Source organism: Aotus nancymaae, unplaced genomic scaffold (genome assembly GCF_030222135.1).
Source record: "Aotus nancymaae isolate 86718 unplaced genomic scaffold, 86718_ANA_hifiasm-v0.15.2.pri h1tg000010l, whole genome shotgun sequence".
Taxonomy (NCBI): Eukaryota; Metazoa; Chordata; class Mammalia; order Primates; family Aotidae; genus Aotus; species Aotus nancymaae.
This window is the reverse complement of record NW_026988421.1, coordinates 60,297,719-60,319,925: the sequence shown is the minus strand read 5'-3', so window position 1 is coordinate 60,319,925 and position 22,207 is coordinate 60,297,719. Positions and strand designations below refer to the sequence as shown.

At 41.6% G+C, this 22,207-nt stretch overlaps 1 protein-coding gene across 4 annotated transcripts in view; it reads left to right on the top strand.

Annotated features, from left to right (window-relative positions):
• SLC25A16 (solute carrier family 25 member 16) overlaps window positions 1-22,207 on the top strand; it is a 46,764-nt gene that overhangs the window by 14,924 nt on the left and 9,633 nt on the right. For 2 of the 4 annotated variants that reach the window (XM_064374197.1, XM_064374201.1), the window contains exons 3-6: window positions 3,288-3,421; window positions 7,710-7,773; window positions 18,546-18,667; window positions 18,919-18,985. In XM_064374197.1, coding sequence (XP_064230267.1) covers window positions 3,288-3,421; window positions 7,710-7,773; window positions 18,546-18,667; window positions 18,919-18,985 — 387 coding nt within the window. Of the gene's footprint in view, window positions 1-3,287; window positions 3,422-7,709; window positions 7,774-11,462; window positions 11,501-16,045; window positions 16,125-18,545; window positions 18,668-18,918; window positions 18,986-22,207 lie in introns of those variants that run through there. The other 2 variants (XM_064374199.1, XM_064374198.1) reach the window with 2 other exon arrangements.

Sequence of the window (22,207 nt, the reverse complement as noted above, 5' to 3'; positions counted from 1 at the left end):
TTCAGAGCAGAGCTAACTTTTTTTTTCCTTTGAGATGGAGTCTCATTCTGTCGCCCAGGCTGGAGTGCATTGGCAAGATCTCTGCTCACTGCAACCTCCGCTTCCCAGGTTGAAGTGATTATCCTGCTTCAGCCTACCTAGTAGCTAGGACTACAGGCGCGTGCCATCATGCCCAGCTGATGTTTTGTATTTTCAGTAGAGACAGGGTTTCACCGTGTTACCCAGGATAGTCTATCTCCTGACCTCATGATCCACCCGCCTCCGCCTTCCAAATTGCTGGGATTGCAGCTGTGAGCCATTGCACCTGGCCACAGAGCTAACTTTGAAGTTTTTTCTGTAGAGGCAATGTCTCACTATGTTGTCTTGGTTGGTGTCATATTCCTGGGCTCAAGCTATTCTCACACCTTGGCCCTCCAAAGTGCTGAGATTATTGGCATGAACCACTGTACATGGCCGTACTTTTTATTTTTATTTTATTTTATTTTATTTTATTTATTTTTTTTTTTTGAGGCGGAGTTTCGCTCGTTACCCAGGCTGGAGTGCAATGGCGCGATCACGGCTCACCGCAACCTCCGCCTCCTGGGTTCAGGCAATTCTCCTGCCTCAGCCTCCTGAGTAGCTGGGATTACAGGCACGCGCCACCATGCCCAGCTAATTTTTTGTATTAGTAGAGACGGGGTTTCACCATGTTGACCAGAACGGTCTCGATCTCTTGACCTCGTGATCCACCCGTCTCGGCCTCCCAAAGTGCTGGGATTACAGGCTTGAGCCACCGCGCCCGGCCCTCTATTTTTATTTTATTTATATTATTTTTTTGAGATGGAGTCTTGCTGTGTTGCCTAGGCTGGAGTGCAATGGCGTGATCTCAGCTCACTGTAACCTCTGCCTCCTAGGTTCAAGTGATTCTCCTGCTTTAGCCTCCCAGGTAGCTGGGATTACTGGCACTTGCCAGCACACTGGCTAATTTTTGTATTTTTAGTAGAGGCGAGGTTTCACCGAGTTGGCCAAACTGGTCTCGAACTCCTGACCTCGGGTGATCCACCCGCCTCGGCCTCCTAAAGTTGTGGGATTATAGGCATGAGCCACTGCGCCTGGCCATACTTATTTTAAATTAAAATTATTTTGGTCATATTATAAGGAAGGAGTATATTTAAAATTTCTCCTGGTCCCAATTTGTTTTGTTTTTTTGAGATAGAGTTGTGCAGGCTGGAGTGCAGTGGTGTGATCTCGGCTCACTGCAACTTCTGACTCCTGGGTTCAGACAGTTCTCCTGCTTCTGCCTCCCTAGTAGCTGGGATTACAGGCACCTGCCACCACGTCCGGCTAATTTTTCTTTGTAATAGAAACGGGATTTCACCATGTTGGTCAGGCTGGTCTCGAACTCCTGACCTTAAGTGATCTGCTGCCTCTGTCTCCCAAGTGCTGGAATTACAGACATGAGCCATAGCACCTGGCCCCTTTTTTAGAAGTGCTAAATCTGCCGGGTACGGTGGCTCACGCCTGTAATCCCAGCACTTTTGGGAGGCCAAGGCGGTGGATCATGAGGTCAGGAGATTGAGATCATCCTGGCCAACATGGTGAAACCCTGTCTCTACTAAAAATATAAAAATTAGCTGGGTGTGGTGATGCATGCCTGTAATTCCATCTACTTGTGAGGCTGTATAGGAGAATCACTGAACTCAGGAGGTGGAGGTTGCTCTGACCCAGCTCATGCCACTGCTCTCCAGCCTAGTGACAGAGCGAGACTCTCCAAAAAAAATTTGTGACAATAAAATTTTTTTTTTTTTAATCATTTTTTAAGATGGGGTTTCACCATGATGACCAGGCTGGTCTTGAACTCCTGACCTCAAGTGATCCACCCACCTTGGCCTCCCAAAGTGCTAGGATAACAGGCCTTTGCCACGGCGCCCAGCCACAATAAAAATATTTTAAGTAATAACATAAGAAACATATGTAGATCTACAATAGCGCTTTGGAAATAAAGCGGTGTAGTTGACACCGCCTTGGCACCTCTACCTTATCATTAGCCTTCCTGTCTCTGCTAGGTAATCATTCTTCTAAATTTGATCACCCTTTAATTGTTACAAACACTTCTTTTTTTTTTTTTTGAGATGGGGTTTCACCATGTTGGCCAGGTTGGTCTCAAACTGCTGACCTCAGGTGATCTGCCTGCCTTGGCCTCCCAAAGTGCTGGGATTACAAGCATGAGCCACCGCTTCTGGCCATTACAAACACTTTTGAATCAAATTAAATAGGACTTAACCTTTGTTTCTGCTTCCAGCAAGAGGAAGTTTTTTTTTTCCCCCCCACTGGCCTCCCCATCTTCCCTGCAGATTGGGAGGAGAAGAGGTAGCCAAGAGGAAGTTTTAATAGAATTCTTTTTTTAAAGCTTCCTGTTACTCTCCTATCCATATTTTGTATCCTCTGTTCTCTTGATGAATTGACACTTTATTGGTATGAGCTGTTCTTTGTGTTGTTATAGTCATGCGTTTTACTTTTTACATATGTCATAAACTCCGGAATGCATTACCATAATATTTGTTCAAACAAGCAATTATCTTTTTTGTTAGTTTGTTTTTTTGAGATGGAATCTTACTGTATCACCCAGGCTGGAGTGCAGTGGCGGGATCTCGGCTCACTGCATCCTCTGCCTCCCGGGTTCAAACAATTCTGCTTCAGCCTCCTGAGTAGCTGGGATTACAGGCCCAGGATACCATGCCTGCCTAATTTTTGTATTTTTAGTAGAGACTGGGTTTTACCATGTTGCCCAAATTCCTGACCTCAGGTGATCCACCTGCCTTGGCCTCCGAAAGTGCTAAGATTACAGGCGTGAGCCACTGTGCCTGGCCAGAATTCTTCTTAACAAAGTGTTAGTCCATTTATATATCTGCTTATTATAAAATACTTTTGGGATATATCTTTTGGATGTTAATAAGTACCTACAATTTATCCTTCTAGATAGATTGTCTTCAGTGCAAACGTAGACATTGCATATATTTCTGTTAATATTTTAGATTGCTATAGTTTAATATAATTTGCTATAGTTAAAAATCAAATTTGCTACAATTTGTAGCTGTTTCTACAGTAGGTTTTATATGAGGTGTGCTTATTTATATTATTTGGATATATGATATATTTTTAGTAGGTTTAACTTCTTTATAGAAATTACTATTCATGTAATCCTTCAAGTAAAATTATCCTGAGTGATGGCACAATTATCTTTATCTGTAATTATCACGGATTTAGATAATTTTCTCTTTTTTAACAGCATTTTTCTTCAAAAACAGGAGTGTTTTCTGCATTGTTTGCTGTTCCCCGAAAAGAAGGATTCCTTGGATTGTATAAAGGAAATGGTGCAATGATGATTCGAATCTTTCCCTATGGTGCAATCCAGTTTATGGCATTTGAGCATTATAAAACGGTAAACTTTGATCTTTTCTCTTTTGCGTTCTTGAATATTATGCATGCTTGACCAGGCATTTGCTTTGGACATTTAAAAATACATAAAAGTTTCATAGTTTTTAAAAGTTAAATTATTATTATTATTATTATTTTTTTTTTTTTTGAAACGGAGTTTCACCCTTATTACCCAGACTGGAGTGCAATGGCGCAATCTCGGCTCACTGCAACCTCCGCCTCCCGGGTTCAGGCAATTCTCCTGCCTCAGCCTCCTTAGTAGCTGGGATTACAGGCACGCACCACCGTGCCCAGCTAATTTTTTTTTTGTATTTTTAGTAGAGACGGTGTTTCACCATGTTGACCAGGATGGTATCGATCTCTTGACCTCGTGATCCGCCCGCCTCGGCCTCCCAAAGTGCTGGGATTACAGGCGTGAGCCACCGCGCCTGGCAAATTATTATTTTTTTTTAGTTTTCGAGACCAAATCTCGCTGCCCAGGCTGGAGTGCAGTGGCATGATCTTGGCTCACTGCAACCTGTGCCTCCTGAGTTCAGGTGATTCTCCTGCCTCAGCCTCCTGTGTAACTGGGATTACAGGCCTGCGCCACCATGCCCGACGAATTTTGTATTTTTAGTAGAGATGGGGTTTTGCCATCTTGACCAGGCTGGTCTTGACTCCTGGCCTCAAGTGATCTTGTTCTTCCAAAGTGTTGGGATTACAGGCGTAAGCCATGGTACCAGCCCAAAAAGTTACTTTTAATAAATGGATATAGTAATGCTTTCTTAAAGGAATAAGACTTGTGATAGCTTAAGATTTTAAATATAGGCCGGGCGCAGTGGCTCAAGCCTGTAATCCCAGCACTTTGGGAGGCCCAGGTGGGTGGATCACGAGGTCAGGAGATCGAGACCATCCTGGTCAACATGGTGAAACCCCGTCTCTACTAAAAATACAAAAAATTAGCTGGGCACGGTGGCGCGTGCCTGTAATCCCAGCTACTCAGGAGGCTGAGGCAGGAGAATTGCCTGAACCCAGGAGGCGGAGGTTGTGGTGAGCCGAGATAGCGCCATTGCACTCCAGCCTGGGTAACAAGAGTGAAACTCCGTCTCAAAAAAAAAAAAAAAAAAAAAAAAAAAAGATTTTAAATATAACTTGTCTTTGGAGTTACCAATTCCAGAATTGTTAGTAATTTATGAGTAAATTATTTATTTATTTATTGAGATGGAGTTTCACTCTTGTTGCCCAGGTTGAACTGCAATGGCATGATCTTAGCTCACTGCAGCCTCTGCCTCGCAGGTTCTTACAGGCATGCACCACCATGCCCAGCTAATTTTGTATTTTTAGTAGAGGCAAGGTCACCATCTTGGTCAGGCTGGTCTGGAACTCCTGATCTTAGGTGATCCACCTGCCCTGGCCTCCCAAAATGCTGGGATTACCAGCGTGAGCCACCTTGCCCAGCTGAGTAAATTCTTTTTTATTTTTTATTTATTATTTTTATTATTTTAAAGATGGGGTTTCACCATGATGGCCAGGCTGGTCTTGAACTCCTGACCTCAGGTGATCCACCCACCTCGGCCTCCCAAAGTGCTAGGATTACAGGCATGAGCCACCGTGCCCGGCCCCAGCTGAGTAAATTCTTTATGTTCATTCTTTTTTTGTAGTGGCGCAATCTCAGCTCACTGCAGCCTCCATCTCTTGGGTTCAAGCGATTCCTGCCGAGTAGCTGGGATTACAGGCGCCCACCGCCACACCCATCTAAGTTTTGTATTGTTATTAGAGACGGGGTTTCACTGCATTGGCCAGGCTGATCTTGAACTGACCTTGTGATCCATCCTCCTGCCTCGGCCTCCCAAAGTGCTGGGATTACAGGCATGAGCCACACTGCACCTGGCCTATGCTTACTCTTAATGAATGAAACCGAGAGTATCTTTAAAGAAGATAAAAATAAATCCATAAAATGTTGATATATTTTTAATGTATTGCTTTCTTTTCTTTTTTTTTGAGATAGTGGCTTACTCTGTCACCTAGGCTGGAGTACAGTGACATGGTCATGGCTCACTGCAGCCTCAACCTCATGGGCTCAAAAAATTGAGCCTCCTGAGTAATTGGCACTAGCGGCATGTCCCACTTCAGCCTCCTGAGTAATTGGCACTAGCGGCATGTGCCAGTACCCCAGGCTAATTTTTTTTTCTTTTTCAGCGGTAGAGTGGAGGCCTGGCTATTTAAAAAAAAAATATTTTGTAGACATGGGGGTCTCACTGTGTTACCCATCGATCTCCTGGGCTCAAGTCATCCTTGGGCCTTAGCCTTTTATTTTCTTTTTGAGATGGAGTCTCCCTCTGTCGCTCAGGCTCGAGTGTAGTGGTGGTATCTCAGCTCACTGCAACCTCTGTCTCCCAGGCTCAGGAGATTCTCCTGCCTCAGCCTCCTGAGTAGCTGGGATTATGGGCGTGTGCCACCACGCCTAGCTAATTTTTGTATTTCTTATAGAGATGGGGTTTCACCATATTGGTCAGGCTGCTTTTGAACTGCTAACCTTGTGATCTGCCCATCTCGGCTTCCTAGAGTGCTGGGATTACAGGCATGAGCCACTGCACCCACCTGGGCCTCAGCCTTTAGTGTGGTGTTACTCAATTGTAGGAGAGGAACACTGTGGCTTTGGATTTTCTTATTAAATAAAATAGCAAAACTGTATTGTGAAAATCTGTTTTGGAATAATGCAGTAAGTTGTTAGCTTTTTGTAGCCTACTCATTCATTAAGCTTCTCTTGTCTGGCTGAGTGAATGTTTATCCTGTCCAACATTATCTCAACACAGAAAGGAGTTAAGTATGTTAAGTTTCAATAGGTATCTCTTAGTATGAAAAATAAGCAGCAGAGATGGGAACAACATTCTAAGCTAGTCAGCTGGAGAGAATTGATGCCATTTGTTTATCAAGACTTCATTGGCTCTAGTAGCATTAAAAAAAAAATAGGCCGGGTGCGGTGGCTCATGCCTGTAATCCTGGCACTTTGGGAGGCTGAGGCGAGTGGATCACCTGAGGTCAGGAGTTTCAGACCAGCCTGGAAACCTTGTCTACTGAAAAATAAAAAAATTAGCTGGGCGTAGTGGAGTGCACCTGTAGTTCCAGCTACTTGGGAGGTTGAGGCAGAAGAATAGCTTGGACCCAGGAGGCAGAGGTTTCAGTGAGCCAAGATTTTGCCACTGCACTTCAGCCTGGACGACAGAGCGAGACTCCATCTCAAAAACAAACCCCCAAAAACAAAAAAAATGCGTTTTATTCATATTCCCCCCAGTCACTTGTTAGTGCTTGTGGTCCTTAATACATTAGTATCTTATATTTAGCAATTCTAAGCTAGCTTCCTTCTGCAGAAGTGCAAAATATTAAAGCAGAGACTATAGAGGAAATAACGCCTTGTGCTATGATACAACACTGCCAAGCTGTCGGGAGTCATGGTGGCTCAGGCTAGTTGTCCTGGCACATGAGGAGCCGAGGCTACACGTTTGAGGCTAGCCTGGACAGCACAGAAACCTCTCATCCATTAAAAAAAAAAAATTGGCTGGGTGTGGTGACTCACGCCTATAATCCCAGCACTTTGGGAGGCTGAGGTGAGTGGATCACAAGGTCAGGAGTTCGAGACCAGCTTGGCCAAGATGATAAAACCCCATCTCTACTAAAAAGACAAAAATCAGCTGGATGCAGTGGTGGGTGCTTGTAATCCTAGCTACTCCGGAGGCTGAGTCAAGACAGTTGCTTGAACCTGGGAGGTTGAGGTTGCAGTGAACCGAGATCACGTCACTGCACTCTAGCCTGAGCAATAGAGCGAGAAAACAGAAGAAAAATGCCAAGCTTTATTTAATTGTGCTGATTTCATTCATATTTATTTTTAATTTTCTTTATATTAGTCTTGTAACTCTTTTTTTTTTTTTTTTTTTGAGATGGAGTTTCACTCTTGTTACCCAGGCTGGAGTGCAATGGTGCGATCTCGGCTAACTGCAACCTCCGCCTCCTGGGTTCAAGCTATTCTTCTGCCTCAGCCTCCTGAGTAGCTGGGACTACAGGCATATGCCACCATGCCCAGCTAATTTTTGTATTTTTAGTAGAGACGGGGTTTCACCATGTTGACCAGGATGGTCTTGATCTCTTGACCTCGTGATCCACCTGCCTCGGCCTCCGAAAATGCTGGGATTACAAGCGTGAGCCACTGCGCCCGGCCAAGTCTTGTAACTCTTGAAGTAAATCTTCATTATTAAACAGTGAAATGGGCAGCATTTAAAAAATATCTCATTTGATTCAGTGTTCTTGTTTTCTAGTTTATTACTACAAAGCTGGGAGTTTCGGGTCATGTGCACAGATTAATGGCTGGATCCATGGCAGGTAAGAGGTATTAGGTATATTTTATTTCTGACAAATTAATTTTGTATTAAAATACTTGATTTGGTTTCGGTCTTATGTGTGGCAATAGGGAAAGCACAGGTTGTAGGTGTCCTGTGACTTGTATTTTTTTTCCTGTGTGCATCCTCAAAAAATGATACTTTTTTTTAAAAATCTGCCACAGTGAGGCAAGGATATGTATTTTAAAAAAAAGTGTGACATTGATTTAGTAGCACACATTTGTTGTTTTTCTATACTCAGTTATATATGAAATCATTAGTACCCCAACTGGAAAAGAGTCTTTTTATAGTAGAAGATGAGGAATAGTCTCAACTTAAAACTATGTGAAAAGCTTGCATTCTCTTTGACAATTCTAATTTTGGAAATTTTTAAAAATTGAAAAAATGGTTTTGAAGGCTAGTCATGTAACATAGTGGGAGTGGAGAAAAACAAAGAAACCTGTAACTTACTGTGATCCGTGAGTTTTAAACACCACTGTACCTCATTTGGACTAGCCATTACTTTTCAAAATTTATCTTTTATCTTTTTTTTTATTCTTTATCTTTTTTCTTTAAAAAGATTGTAAAAAATTATAATGACCATAGTAATAACTACTCCTATACAGTAAAAATAGCCGCATTCTCTAAGACAACCATGATTAGCCATTCCTTTTCTTCCCCTTTCCTTTCCTTTCCTTTCCTTCTTCTCTCCCCTCTCCCCATCGCTTCTCCTCCCTTCCTCCCTTTTCCTCTCTTCTTTTTTGAGACAGGATCTGGCTCTGTTGCCCAGGCTGGAGTGCAGTGGTATGACCACAACTCACTGCAACCTTCACTTCCCAGGCTCAAGCCATCCTTCTATCTCAGCCTCCCAGAAGTAGCTGGGACCACAGGCGCATGCCATCACACTGAGCTAATTTTTATATTTTCTGTAGAGATGGGCTTTTGTCGTATTGCCCAGGCTGGTCTCAAACTCCTCAAACCTGACCTATTTCAGCTTTTTAAGTATTCATTTTTATGAGTTTGGGAATTAGAACGTTAGTTCTTTTTCTGTGAGAGATTGATAATATTTTATTTCCCAGTTTTAGATTTGACTTGGTTTTATGATTTTTAAAAAAAAAAAAATGATCAAAAAATTTTTTCCCTATGCAGAAGTTTTACATGGCCAAACATGTTAGTTTTTCCTCTGTTGCTTCTAAATTTTGTGTTGTGTTTAGAAATTCCCTCCCCATTCTAAGATAAAGACATTTAGTCATGCTTTCTACTAAAACTATTTGTTTTGGCATGTTGATCTTATGTTTACTTTTATAGAGGGAATGAGGGATGGATGGAATAATTTTTTTTCTATATGACTTGTCAGTTGTGCCAACATTATTCACTCTAGTAACATTTTTTTTTTTGAAATGGAGTCTTGCTCTGTTTCCTAGTCTGGAGTGCAGTGGTGTGATCTTGGCTCAGTGTCACTTTCACCTCCTGGGATCAAGCATTTCTCCTGCCTCAGCCTCCTCAGTAGCTGGGATTACAGACTTGTGCTATCATGCCCGGCTAATTTTTGTATTTTTAGTAGAGACGGGGTTTCACCATGTTGGTCAGGCTGGTCTGGAACTCTTGACCTCATGATCCACCTGTCTCTGCCTCCCATAGTGCTGAGATTACAGGTGTGAGTCACTGCGCGGGGCCACTCAAGTAACTTTTTTGCCAAAAAAAGTTTTTTTAGTGATGGAGTCTTGCTCTGTTGCCCAGGATGGCTTAACCTGCTGGATTCAAGGATTCTCCTGCCTTAGCCTCCCAAAGTGCTAGGACTAGAGGCACATACCACACCCATCTGAAAATTCAAATTTTGAGTCAAATTCTCACAACATTCTTTTCTCTCTTCTTTCTTTTCTCTCCTTCCCTCCTTCTCTCCTGCCCTCCCTTCCTCCTTCCTTTCTTTCCTCTATCCCTTCTTCCCTCTCTTTTTCTTTCTCTTTCTCCCTTCCTCTTCCTCCCTTCCTCCTTTCCTCTCTTCCTCCCTTCCTCCTTTCCTCCCTTCCTCCCTCCCTTCCTCCCTTCCTTTTCTCTCTCTTTCTCTCTTTCCTTTTTTTTTTTTTTTTTGTGCTAGGATCTTGCTCTGTCACCCAGGCTGAGTGGTGGGATCATAGCTCATTGCACTCAGCCTGGCCAACAGAACTCTTGACATGTAATATTTGGACACTAGACATGGAGTCCACAGGACAATATTATGAGGAAAGCTCTATGGTTTATCTTCAGTTTACAGCAGAGCAATGTTAGAAAGTTTTCAAATTTTATAATGTGTTATTTTGTATATCACTTTCTTTTTTTTGAGAGGGAGTCCCACTGTTGCCCAGGCTGGAGTGCAGTGACATAATCTTGGCTCACTGCAACCTCTGCCTCCTGGGTTCAAGCGATTCTCCTGTCTCAGCCTTCTGAGTAGCTGGGATTACAGATGCATGCCACATGCCCAGCTAATTTTTGTATTTTTAGTGGAGGCAGGGTTTCACCATGTTGGCCAGGTTGATTGTGAACTCCTGACCTCAGGTGATTCACTCGCCACGGCCTCCCAAAGTGCTGGGATTATAGGTGTAAGCTCCGCACCTGGCCTGTGTATTACTTTGTAATTATCTTTTTTTTTTTTGATATTGAGTCTTCCTCTGTTGCTCAGGCTGGAGTGTAGTGGTGCAATCTCAGCTCACTGCAACCTCCACTTCCTGGGTTTAAGAGATTCTCCTGCCTCAGCCTCCCTAGTGGCTGGGATTACAGGTGCTTGCCACATGCCCAGATAACATTTGTATTTTTTTTTTTTTTTTTTTTTTTGTATTTTTTTTAGTAGAGACGGGGTTTCACCGTGTTGGCCAGGATGGTCTCAATCTCTTGACCTCATGATCCGCCTGCCTCGGCCTCCCAAAGTGCTGGGATTACAAGCGTGAGCCACCGCACCCGGCCAACATTTATATTTTTAGTAGAGATGGGATTTCACGGTGTTGGCCAGGCTGGTCTCAAACGTCTGACCTCAGGTGATTGCCTGCTTCAGCCTCCTAAAGTGCTGGGGGATTACAGTTGTGAGCCAGGGTGCTTCGCCTACAATCAGGTTCTAATCCTCCTGTTTAAAATCTAATTTAGGGCTGGGCATGGTAGCTCATGCCTGTAATCGCAGTACTTTGGGAGACCAAGGTGGGTGGATCACCTGAGGTCTGGAGTTTGAGACCAGCCTGGCCAACATGGTGAAACGTCGTCACTACTAAAAACAGAAAAATTAGCTGGATGTAGTGGGAACCTGGGAGGCAGAGGTTGCGGTCAGCCAAGATCTCGCCATTTCACTCCAGCCAGGGCAGTAAGAGCAAAACTCCATTTCAAGAAAAAAAAATTTCTATTTTTATTACCATGTTTAAGTAATTACAATTTATATTTTTCTTCTTTGATTGAAACTGTTGAAGTGAATGTTCTGATTAATTTATGTCTGATATTTTTGCTCCTCTACTTTTGATAAGACCTCTAAATATAACTTCAGAAATTTTATATATGCCAAAGTAAAAAGTGGTGTTTTTTTTTTTTTTTCACTGCAACCTAAGTCATCATACTAGTATAAAAAGTGGTGTTTTTATGATTGTTTCTATGCAACTTGTTTTAAAGCTTTTAAAAAACTTTTTCCCTTTTCCTTTGTCCTACAACTACAATCCAATACATACTAAATCTTAGCTGACCAGGAAAAAGAATCCTATAGATTGAAAATCAAGGTTTGTATTTTTTTTTTTTCATTTCAAGTTTTAATCAAAGCTTGTATAAAAGATTACTTTATTCCTGCATCTTCTCAATTGTTTCTTCCTTGTGTTTGCCCTTTTCCTTTCTACTTGGTGAGATTTGGCTTTCTGTTCAAGAGACTTTTTGCAGTCTTTGTCCAGTTTTAGCCTAGTGATAACCACCTTGCTGGGGTGAGTGCCTACAGGGACAGTTGTGCCATTAGCCTTTTCCCGCTGCACTCATTCAATGTAGATGACATATTTCTTCCTGTAAACTTTTGCCAATTTGCTGACCTTTAGAGTGTCCTTGTACAATGTGAACTTCATCAAAACCTTTCAGATGGGCATGGATCACACGTTTTACTTCTGTCTCAGCTCTTTGGAAAGAGGGAAAGACAATCTTCCTGCGAATGTGGGAAGGTGCATTGAAGTCCCTTTTGTGGTTCTTGCTTTGGTCGGAAGTTACAAAGGCATTGAACTTCATTTTGGCTGCTCCTGCTTCCATGATGGCCACAAAAAGGAAGAGAAGGGTTTGTATTTTTAAGGAAGGTCTTGGCTAAGTGCGATGGCTCAGCCAAGTAATCCTAGCTCTTTGGGAGGCCGAGACCGATGACTCACCTGAGGTCTGGAGTTCAAGACCAGCCGGGCCAATGTGGTGAAACACCATCTCTACTAAAAATACAAAAACTAGCCAGGCGCGGTGGCAGGCGCCTGTAATCCCAGCTACTTGGGAGGCTGAGGCAGGAGAATCGCTTGAACTTGGGAGGCGGAGTTTGCAGTGAGCTGAGATTGTGCCACTGTACTCCAGCCTGGGCGACAGAGCAAGACTCCATCTCACAAAAAAAAAAAAAAAAAAGGAAGGTCTCCTTCTTTCCTCATGTTTGTTTTAGTTGTCTAAAATCCATCTGACTCTGCTAGTTTCCATGGAATTAAACTTGACAAGATAAAAAGTAGAGAAAAAAGAAGCAAAGCGTTAGAAACTAGAAGTGATGAGCTGAGTTCTGCTTGTTGAGCTCTTTGGTCTACTCCTACTTGGTGTTCTGGTCCAAAGCTTGGTGGTTGAGTGGACAGAACACTTGCTGGTATCCTGCTGGCCTCCATTACTTACCACCCCTTTGACCATGGGCAAATCACCCAAAACCTCTGTAACTTGCTTCTATGTTTGTTAAAGTGTAGCTTATGGTTTTTCTTTTCCTCTCTCTCTCTTCACCCTCCTTTTTCCCATTCTCTCTCCTCTCTCTCTCTCTCTCAGTTGTTCTGAGGGTCAGCATAAAGAATTGCTGTAAAAACATTCTGAAAGATCTGAAGTCCTTCATGAACACAAGGGAATGTTAATAATCCTTCCATGCCAGTGACTTTTTGCATGCTCTTAAGTCCGCAACCTGAATTCTTTCTTCTTCTTTTGTTTCATTTGTAATGTAGGGAATATTTTACTTGTGAATAGTGATGATATTCAAAATATTTAACAATCACTATGGGAAAAGCAATAGGCAATCACAGCAGAGGCTGGATATCTGCAACCAGAATGACTGTACAGTATACTCCAATGATTATTAGAACCAGGTGCTCACTGTATTTTGAGAATCTGAAAGAGGCTTGGAGGCACCTTTCCCAAATAACTTTTTGTTTTCTTTTTTTCCAAAGATAGGGTTTTGCTCTGTTGCCCAGGTTGGAGTGCAGTGGTGAGATGATAGTTCAGTGTAGCCTCTAACTCCTGGGCTCAAGCAGTCCTTCCCCCTCAGCCTCCTGAGTAGCCAGGACTGCAGGCACATGCCATCATGCCTGGCTAATTGTTAATTTTTTTTTTGTAGAGTCAGAAAAAAGAAAGGCTATGTTGCTCAGGCTGTGTTGCTCAGACTGGTCTTGAACCCCTGGCCAAGCAATCCTCCCATCTCAACCTTCCAAGTAGCTGGGACTACAGGCACATGCCACTGCACCTGGCTTTCTAAATACTATTATATTTAAAAGGTAATTCTAGGGCTAGGGCACGGTAGCTCATGTCTGTAATCCTAGCACTTTGGGAGGCTGAGGTGGGCAGATCGTTTGAGGTCAGGAGTTCGAGACCAGCCTGGCCAACATGATGAGACCCCTGTCTCTACTAAAAATTCAAAAATCAGCTGGGCAAAGTTGCACTTGGTTGCCTGTAATCCCAACTACTTGGGAGGCTGAGGCAGGAGAATTGCTTGAACCCAGAAGGCAGAGGTTTCAGTGAGCCAATATTGTGCCACTGCACTCCAGCCTGGGTGACAGAGCCAGACTCTGTCTCAAAAAATAAAAAAAATAAAAAATAAAAAAATAAAAGGGAATTCTATCTCCCTCGAGCTCTGATCCAGAATTCAAAAGCAACAAGCTTCCTACATGTTTGGAAAAATTGCTCTTCTGAGCTGGTAGTCCAACTCTTGAATTTTTGAAAATTGGAATATAGGTATGTTCTGATTAATAAACTTGAGTCCTGATTTGTGGGAATGGGGGCGTGCCATGATGCTTAGCCCTCTACTCTTAAGCCCTTTGTTTGGCTTTTTGACTTACATTGCACAGGTATCAGAGATCTGTGATTTCTATGTGAGAATCCTGTACAAAAGGCATATATTCTATAAACCCAGTTCTTTGGGAGGCTAAGGAGGATTGCTTGAGCCCAGGAGTTTAAGACCAGTATGGGCAACACAATGAGACCCCTTTTCCTCAAAAATAAAAATAAAGGCTGGACATGGTGGCTCATGCCTCTAATCCCAGAACTTTGGGAGGTCAAGGCAGGCAGATCATGAGGTGAAGAGTTCAAGACCAGCCTGGCCAACATGGTGAAACCCCAGCTCTACTAAAAATACAAAAATTAGCCAGGTGTCTTGGCATGTGCCTGTAATCCCAACTACTTAGGAGGCTGAGACAGGAGAATTGCTTGAACACTGGAGGTGGAGGTTGCAGTGAGCCGAGATCGTGTCACTGCATTCCAGCTTGGGTAACAGAACAAGACTCTGTCTTGGAAAAAAAAAATTTTTAAAGTAAAATAAAGTAAAAAAATATAAAAATGTTAGAAGTAAGAAGAAAAAGACATAGTTATCCTTTTTTAAAATAAATTTAAAAATTTTCCTTGATCCTAGAACTTTATGTTTGTTTATTTTTTTTCTCTGCTTTTTTGGCCTCTAGCACTTGCATACGTTTTTTATTTTTATTTTGTTTTTTATTTTTTTTAAATTAAAAAGTTTAGTTATTCTTTTGTGTTATAATGGTTGCTGTTGTGGCTCATAAGTGTTGTAACTGAATTTTCTCTCCCTAGAACCTTTTCTTTTTATTTTTTATTTTTTTATTTTAAAGACGAGGTTTCACCATGTTGGTCAGGCTGGTCTTGAACTCCCGACCTCAGGTGATCCACCCACATTGGCCTCCAAAGTGCTTGGATTACAGGCGTGAGCCACCATGCCCGGCCCCCAGAACCTTTTCTAAGAACATGACTTTAGTTGTCACACTCATTAGAGATTGCACACAACTATAGACAGGTGTATTTTGGTTGTTCATAACTGATATTTAATCAAGCTCGAAGCAGTAATGTGCTTCCAAAGGACAAACTGTTGTAGAGTTGGACTCCCTTGGACTTCTACTCCGGACCAATTTGCTTAGCTTTTTGTATCTATGATGCTTGGAGCCCTTCTTTTGTCTAAAGTATATATTTAGAATCTATGTATTTTTGTCATACTTTAATCTATTTGAATATGTACATGGACTCTGGATGCTGTTCCCACTATATCAACCTCAGATGGGAACAGAGGGTGGTAAGAAGCCATCTTTGAAAACTCATATCCACTTCTGTATTCATTGAGAAGTTTTGGGAGAGGATGAATTGATGAGTCTGTAAATATCCATATACTCCAGCCAGGCGCGATGGCTCATGCCTGTAATCTCAGCACTTTGGGAGGCTGAGGCCAGTGGATCACCTGAAGTCAGGAGTTCGAGACTGACCTGGCCAACATGCTGAAACCCCTTCTCTAAAAAAAAAAATCCATATACTTCAACCCTGTCTTATGCAATTTCTAATCTTAATTTCTTCTTTCCCTTTACTCTCTCCTTGTAATTTTTTAAGAAGTCCTTCATAGCTTGGTGGGGTGATAGGCACCTCTGGTCCCAGCAACTTGGGAGGCTGAGGTAGGAGGAATATTTGAGCCCAGGAGTTTCAGGCTGTAGTGGGCACTATATTCTAGCCTGGGTGACAGAGGGAGACTCCATCTCAACAAAAAGAAGAAAATATATACTTTGTATTTCTTTCTGGAAAACAATAAATAATTCATAATTATCATACTTTCTAAATATGATCTCTAATGTAATGTAATTGCTAGTTAAAACATATTCTCAGTTTTCCCATAATTCCTGGGATTCTAGACTATAGAGACAGTAATAAGATGAGAATTTAGAGAAAAAAGTATGACTTCGTTTAGATTCATCGTTATGTCCTCAGGTTCTTGACTTAAGGGAGGGAAAGAAAAGAGTTTGTACATTCGTAGAAATTGAAAGCAAGTCTCAGCTTGATTGAGTCTCATTGCTTCCTGGTAGGTAAAGATATTCTACTGTTTGTATTGGATTGTAGTTGTAAACTGAGGGAAGAAGAAAGCTGTTATCACCACTATTCAAGGTAAGTAGTTTCTGATTCGCCTCATCTGTTCATGGAGGGCGTTTTTGACCTTCTTTTTTAAAGCAGTGCTAGGTAGAATAGTAAGGAGTATATGAATGGAGAAAAGAGGCCCAATAGGAGACTGTAGCTTCATGAATTGAAAACTTCAGTCACCCTCTGAATGATTGTTATGGATGTCAGTCTGATTACTAGCAGCAGGCAAGCTGAATTTCCATGTTGTTACATATTCCTCTTCAGTAATTCTCTGATTGTGCTTCCCTTTTAATTCAAATTTGTTAGCTTTGATGTGCAGGAGAAAGATGGGGGACAGGGGGATGCAAGAAGATAAGGCAAATAATATGGTTCTCAAAGGAAAGGGTAAAAAAGTACATAGTTTCAATAGAATACACTGGAGAATAATAGCTAACACTTATATATAACCTTTACTATATACCAGAAATTATTTTAAGCATTTACATATGTTAGCTCACTTAATCTTTACAAAAGCCTGTTTGGGTACCCACTTACTATGATACTCATTTGACAGGTATCAGGGTTGAAACCCAGGTTAAGTAACTTGATCAAGGTCATATAGCTAGTTAGACTAGTTAGTGGTAGAGTCTAATTTGAAGCAAGGGGGTGCACTCTAGAGTCCATATTCTTTTCTTTTTTTGAGACATAGTCTCGCTCTGTTGCCCAGGCTGGAATGCAGTGGTATGATCTCGGGTCATTGCAATCTCCGCTTCCCAGGTTCAAGGATTCCCTGCCTCAGCCTTCTGAATAGCTGGTATTACAGGTATCCACCATCACGCCTGGCTCATTTTTGTGTTTTTAGTAGAGACAGAGTTTCACCATGTTGCCCAGACTGATCTCAAACTCCTGGTCTCAAATGGTGCACCCGCCTTGGTCTCAAAGTGTTGGATTACAGGCATCAGCCAATGTGTTTGTCCCTAGAGTATATACTCTTAACTTTTGACCATTTTGGTCAAATTTGACTATCAGTCAAAAGTTAATAGTTCATTATTAGTATTATTATTTTGAGATGGAGTTTGGCTCCGTTGCCCAGACTAGAGTGCAGTGGTGCGATCTTGGCTCTCTGCAACCTCTGACTTCTGGGTTCAAGCGATTCTCCTGCCTCAGCCTCCCAAGTAGAATAGCTGGGATTACAGGCAACCACTACCACATCTGGCTAATTTTTGTATTTTTAGTAGAGATGGGATTTTACCATGTTGGCCAGACTGGTCTTGAACTCCTGTCCTCAAGTGATCCGCCCACTTCTGCCTCCCAAAGTGCTGTGATTAAAGGCATGATCCACTGTGCCCGACCTATTTTTTAAATAGTGTCAGGCCGTTCTTGAATTTTTGGGCTCAAGTGATCTGCCCACCTCAGGCTTCCAAAGTGCTGAGATTGAAAGGTGTGAACCACGGCACCTGCCCACCTCCTTTACTTTACAAATTTCTGCATGTTCTTGTTTCCTGCCAATTCATTATTTAACTACTACATTAATTCTCATAGTGATCTTCTTTTCTCTTCTTTCCCCCCTCCTTTTTTTTTAGTTGCAGTTTTACTCTTGTCACCCAGGCTGGAGTGCAGTGGCACAATCTTGGCTGACTGCAACCTCCGCCTCCTGGGTTCAAGTGATTCTCCTGCCTCAGCCTCCCAAGTAGCTGGATTACAGGTGCTTGCCACCACACCTAGCTAATTTTTATATTTTTAGTAGATATGGGGTTTCACCATGTTGGCCAGGCTGGTTTTAAACTCCTGACTTCAGGTGATCCACCTGCCTCGGCCTCCCAGAGTGCCAGGACTACAGGCGTGATCCACCACGCCCGGCTCCCACAGTAATTTTTTATTAAACTACTTTGAGCCAGTAACTAGAAAGCTTAGAACATGGGTAAAGGAATTAAGAAATAGATGGTGTTGGGCTGAGTATAGATTATTATGCCTATTATAAGGTTAATTGCTATGCAAATACTTTTTATACTATATGTGTTAGGAAATAGTGACCAAAAAGTCTGTACATGTTCAGCACAGATTCAACCATTGTAGACCTCACTACATTTTCCATCCATGGTTGCTTGAATCCATGGATGTGGAAACCATGGATCAGGAGGACCAACTGTGTTTCCTTTCTGATATCCAAACTGGAAATACATAAATAGTAGAATAATTTAAAAAAAACCCTCATGGATCCACTTACACCATTTTGGTGCTAACAGTATAACTTCACAGTGGGAAGAACTTGAAAACATTTTTACAAACTGACCCTTCACTTACTAAGTTGTTTTCCATCTAATTATGGCATAATTCTGTCAGTAATATCACCTTTGATTTCATTGTGTTTTTACCATTGTCATAATATTGAGAATACTACTAATGATAGGAAAATATATGTGTATATCAAAAATTTATTTTACCTTTAAGTTTCTACTTTCTTTTCAGGTATGACAGCAGTTATCTGTACTTACCCTCTTGACATGGTTAGGGTCCGCCTAGCATTCCAGGTGAAAGGGGAACACACCTATACAGGAATTATTCATGCATTCAAAACTATTTATGCAAAGGTATTTCATATTTACCTTCCTCATCTATAACATGCCCTTTTATACTTAGGAAAATATTTTGAATGTTATGTAAATAATTATTATTTTACTTACAATTATTGATGTTAATAACAATAATTATGAAAGCACATCTTTGTGTTTCAGGGTGGATCTCAGCATAATTTTTCTATTATAAAGTGTGATTTTATTCTTTGATGTTTATCATAATGAGCACAATGTAATCTCACTTGCAATTTTTCTTCACTCAAAAGGAAGGTGGTTTCTTTGGATTTTACAGAGGCCTGATGCCTACTATTTTAGGAATGGCTCCATATGCAGGTATGTTTCAAATTTGCCAGAATCTTAATTTGTATGTTTAAAATTTGTTACCTTCTTTTTTTTTTCTGTAATGGTAATATAAAAAGATGCTATCTGTTAAGTACTTTTCATAAGAAATGATTTATGCATGGTCACGTAATAATAATATCTTGCATTTGAATATGACTATTCATGTACAATAAGTAGAAAAGCACTTTTACATCTTTTTCTTAATATCTGAGCCAGCTGTAGTCTTGTTAACACACACTTAACGTTAGATGATGTTAGGCATTCAGTTTTTATGGGCATGTTAATTAAAAATAGAAGTTGAAAAGTAGTTTTTGTCTCATAAATAGTGAAGTCTTATGGGAAATTTTGAAACTATAGAAAAGTAGAAAGAAGAAAAATAAGGATACCTGTAGTTCTCTAGTCTCCATTATTACCTTGCTTTTTTTTTTTTTTGAGACGGAGTTTCGCTCTTGTTACCCAGGCTGGAATGCAATGGCGCGATCTCGGCTCACTGCAACCTCTGTCTCCTGAGTTCAAGCAATTCTCCTGCCTCAGCCTCCCGAGTAGCTGGGACTACAGGCACGCGCCACCATGCCCAGCTAATTTTTTTTTGTATTTTTAGTAGAGACGGGGTTTCACCATGTTGATCAGGATGGTCTCGATCTCTTGACCTCGTGATCCACCCACCTCGGCCTCCCAAAGTGCTAGGATTATAGGCGTGAGCCACTGCGCCCGGCCCATTATTACCTTGTTAACAGTTCTGTTTGTTTTTTGTTTTTGTTTCTTTTTTATTATTTTTAAATTTTTATTTTATTTTATTCACCAGGGTACAGGCAGGCTGAGGCCAAAAAGGGCGTCAGCCTTTTCTTTTTTTTTCCAAGACAGTCTTGTGAGTGAAGCTCTGTGTTTTTTTTTAAACTAAAATTTTTATTTTGAGGTAATTATGGATTTACATGCAGTTGTGTTACAAGACAAAATTGCAGCCAGTTTAGTTTAAACATCTCAATTGGCTTTATTTGCAATTCTAGAATTGGGCAATGCTTCATTTCGTAAGTGTTGCAATGACTAGATCAGAAGGAGTTGATTTTGTTTTGTGGGGATGGAGTCTCACTCTGTTGCCAGGCTCTGGAGTGCAGTGGTACGATCTTGGCTCACTGCAACCTCTGCCCTCAGATTCAAGTGATTCTCCTGCCTCAGCCTACCGAGTAGCTGGGACTACAGGCACAAACCACCATGCCCAGCTAATTTTTGTATGTAAAGATGGGGTTTCACCATGTTGGCCGGATTGGTTTTTATTTTATTTTATTTTATTTTTTTTAGACGGGGTTTCACCATGTTGGTCAGGCTTGTCTTGAACTCCCGACCTCAGGTGATCTGTCTGCCTTGGCATTCATTTTATATAGAGAAAAGGTTGAAGAAAGCAGAAACAATGAACAAGCAGGATGTTCAGTTCAAGGTTACTATCCTTGGAAGTCGGGGACAGGGAGAATAAAATACAAAAATCACTAGTTAACTTCAGATTACATTAGGCTACCTTTTTTGTGTACACATTAAAGTAGAAGGAGCCAGGTGTGGTGGTTCACGCTTGTAATCCCAGCACTTTGGGAGGCCAAGGCAGGCGGATCACCTGAGGTCCTGAGTTCGAGACCGACCTGGCCAATATGGTAAAACCCTGTCTCTACTAAAAATATAAAAATTACCCAAGTGTGGTGGTGCATGCCTGTAATCCCAGCTACTTGGGAGGCTGAGGCAGGAGAATTGCTTGAACCTGGGAAGCAGAGGTTGCAGTGAGCTGAGATCACGCCACTGCACTCCAGCCTGAGTGAAGGAGACTCCATCTCCAAAAAAAAAAATAAAGCACAGGGAAGTTAACTATCAAGTTTATTCAAGATTGAAACTGCCCTGTTAGGGAAATTGGCTGTTACTTCTTTCTTCCAATTTCTCAGGAAGTCAGATAACAACTAGTTTTAGTTTGGTAGTGTGGACCTTAATCATGGGTGACTCTGTTTTGATTTTTAGTATGGTCAGTTAGGGCCTAGGGCAGGAGCTTCATCCAGAATAATGGCCTCCTAGGTGACAGAGTGAGACCCTGTCTCTAAAAATCAAACAAACAAACAAACAAAAAACAGTGCACTAATAGCAAACTAAAATGTGGTATGGCCAGGCATGGTGGCTCACATGTATAATCCCAGCACTTTGGGAGGCTGAGGCAGGAGGATTATTTAAGCCCAGGAATTTGAGACCAGCCTTGGCAACATGGGGAGAATCTGTCTCTACAAATAATTTTTTTGTTGTTTGTTTTTTCTTTAAGTCTCATGAGATCTGAAACAATAATTTTTAAAATTAGCCATTCTTGGTGGTGTATGCCTGTTGTCCCAGCTACTTAACATGCTGAGACAAGAGTATTGCCTGAGGATGAAGCCTCAGTTAGCTGTGATTATGCCACTGTACTCCAGCCTGAATGACAAAGACCCTGTCCAGTTTGGAAAAAAAAAAAATTTTTTTTTTTTTTTTTTTTGAAACAGGGTCTTTCTGTGTCACCCAGGCTGGAGTACGGTGGCGTGATTTCGGCTCACTGCAACCTCTGCCTCCCGGGTTCAAGCAATTCTCCTGTCTGAGCCTCCCAAGTAGCTGGACTTACAGGCGCCTGCCACTACGCCTGGCTAATTTTTGTATTTCTAGTACAGATGGGGTTTCACGATGTTAGTCAGGCTGGTCTTCAATTCCTGACCTCAGTTGATCCACCCACCTTGGCCTCCCAAAATGCTGGGATCACAGGCATGAGCCACCACACCCGGCCTTTTTTTTTTTTTTTTTTTTTTGTAACTGTTCTAGTGGTTCAGAAATTCAAATTTTAAGGTTAATTGAATGCATTAATCTATTCTTTTATGGATAGTCCTTACTGTGTCAAAAATATATTTTCTTCTGAGAATGATTTTTAATGTTTAGCCTTTTATATGTATGCCCCTAATCTGTCTGGAAGTATTTGTTTTCTTTGTAAAGGAATTTTTGTTTTTTCTTCACTTCTGACTTAGCACCATTTTATTTAATAGCCTCTTCTTGGCCGGGCATGGTGGCTTATGCCTGTAATCCCAGAACTTTGGGAGGCTGAGGCGGGCAGATCACCTGAGGTTGGGAGTTTGATACCAGTCTGATCAACATGGAGAAACTCCATCTCTACTAAAAATACAAAAAATTAACTGAGAGTGATGGCACATGCTTGTAATCTCAGCT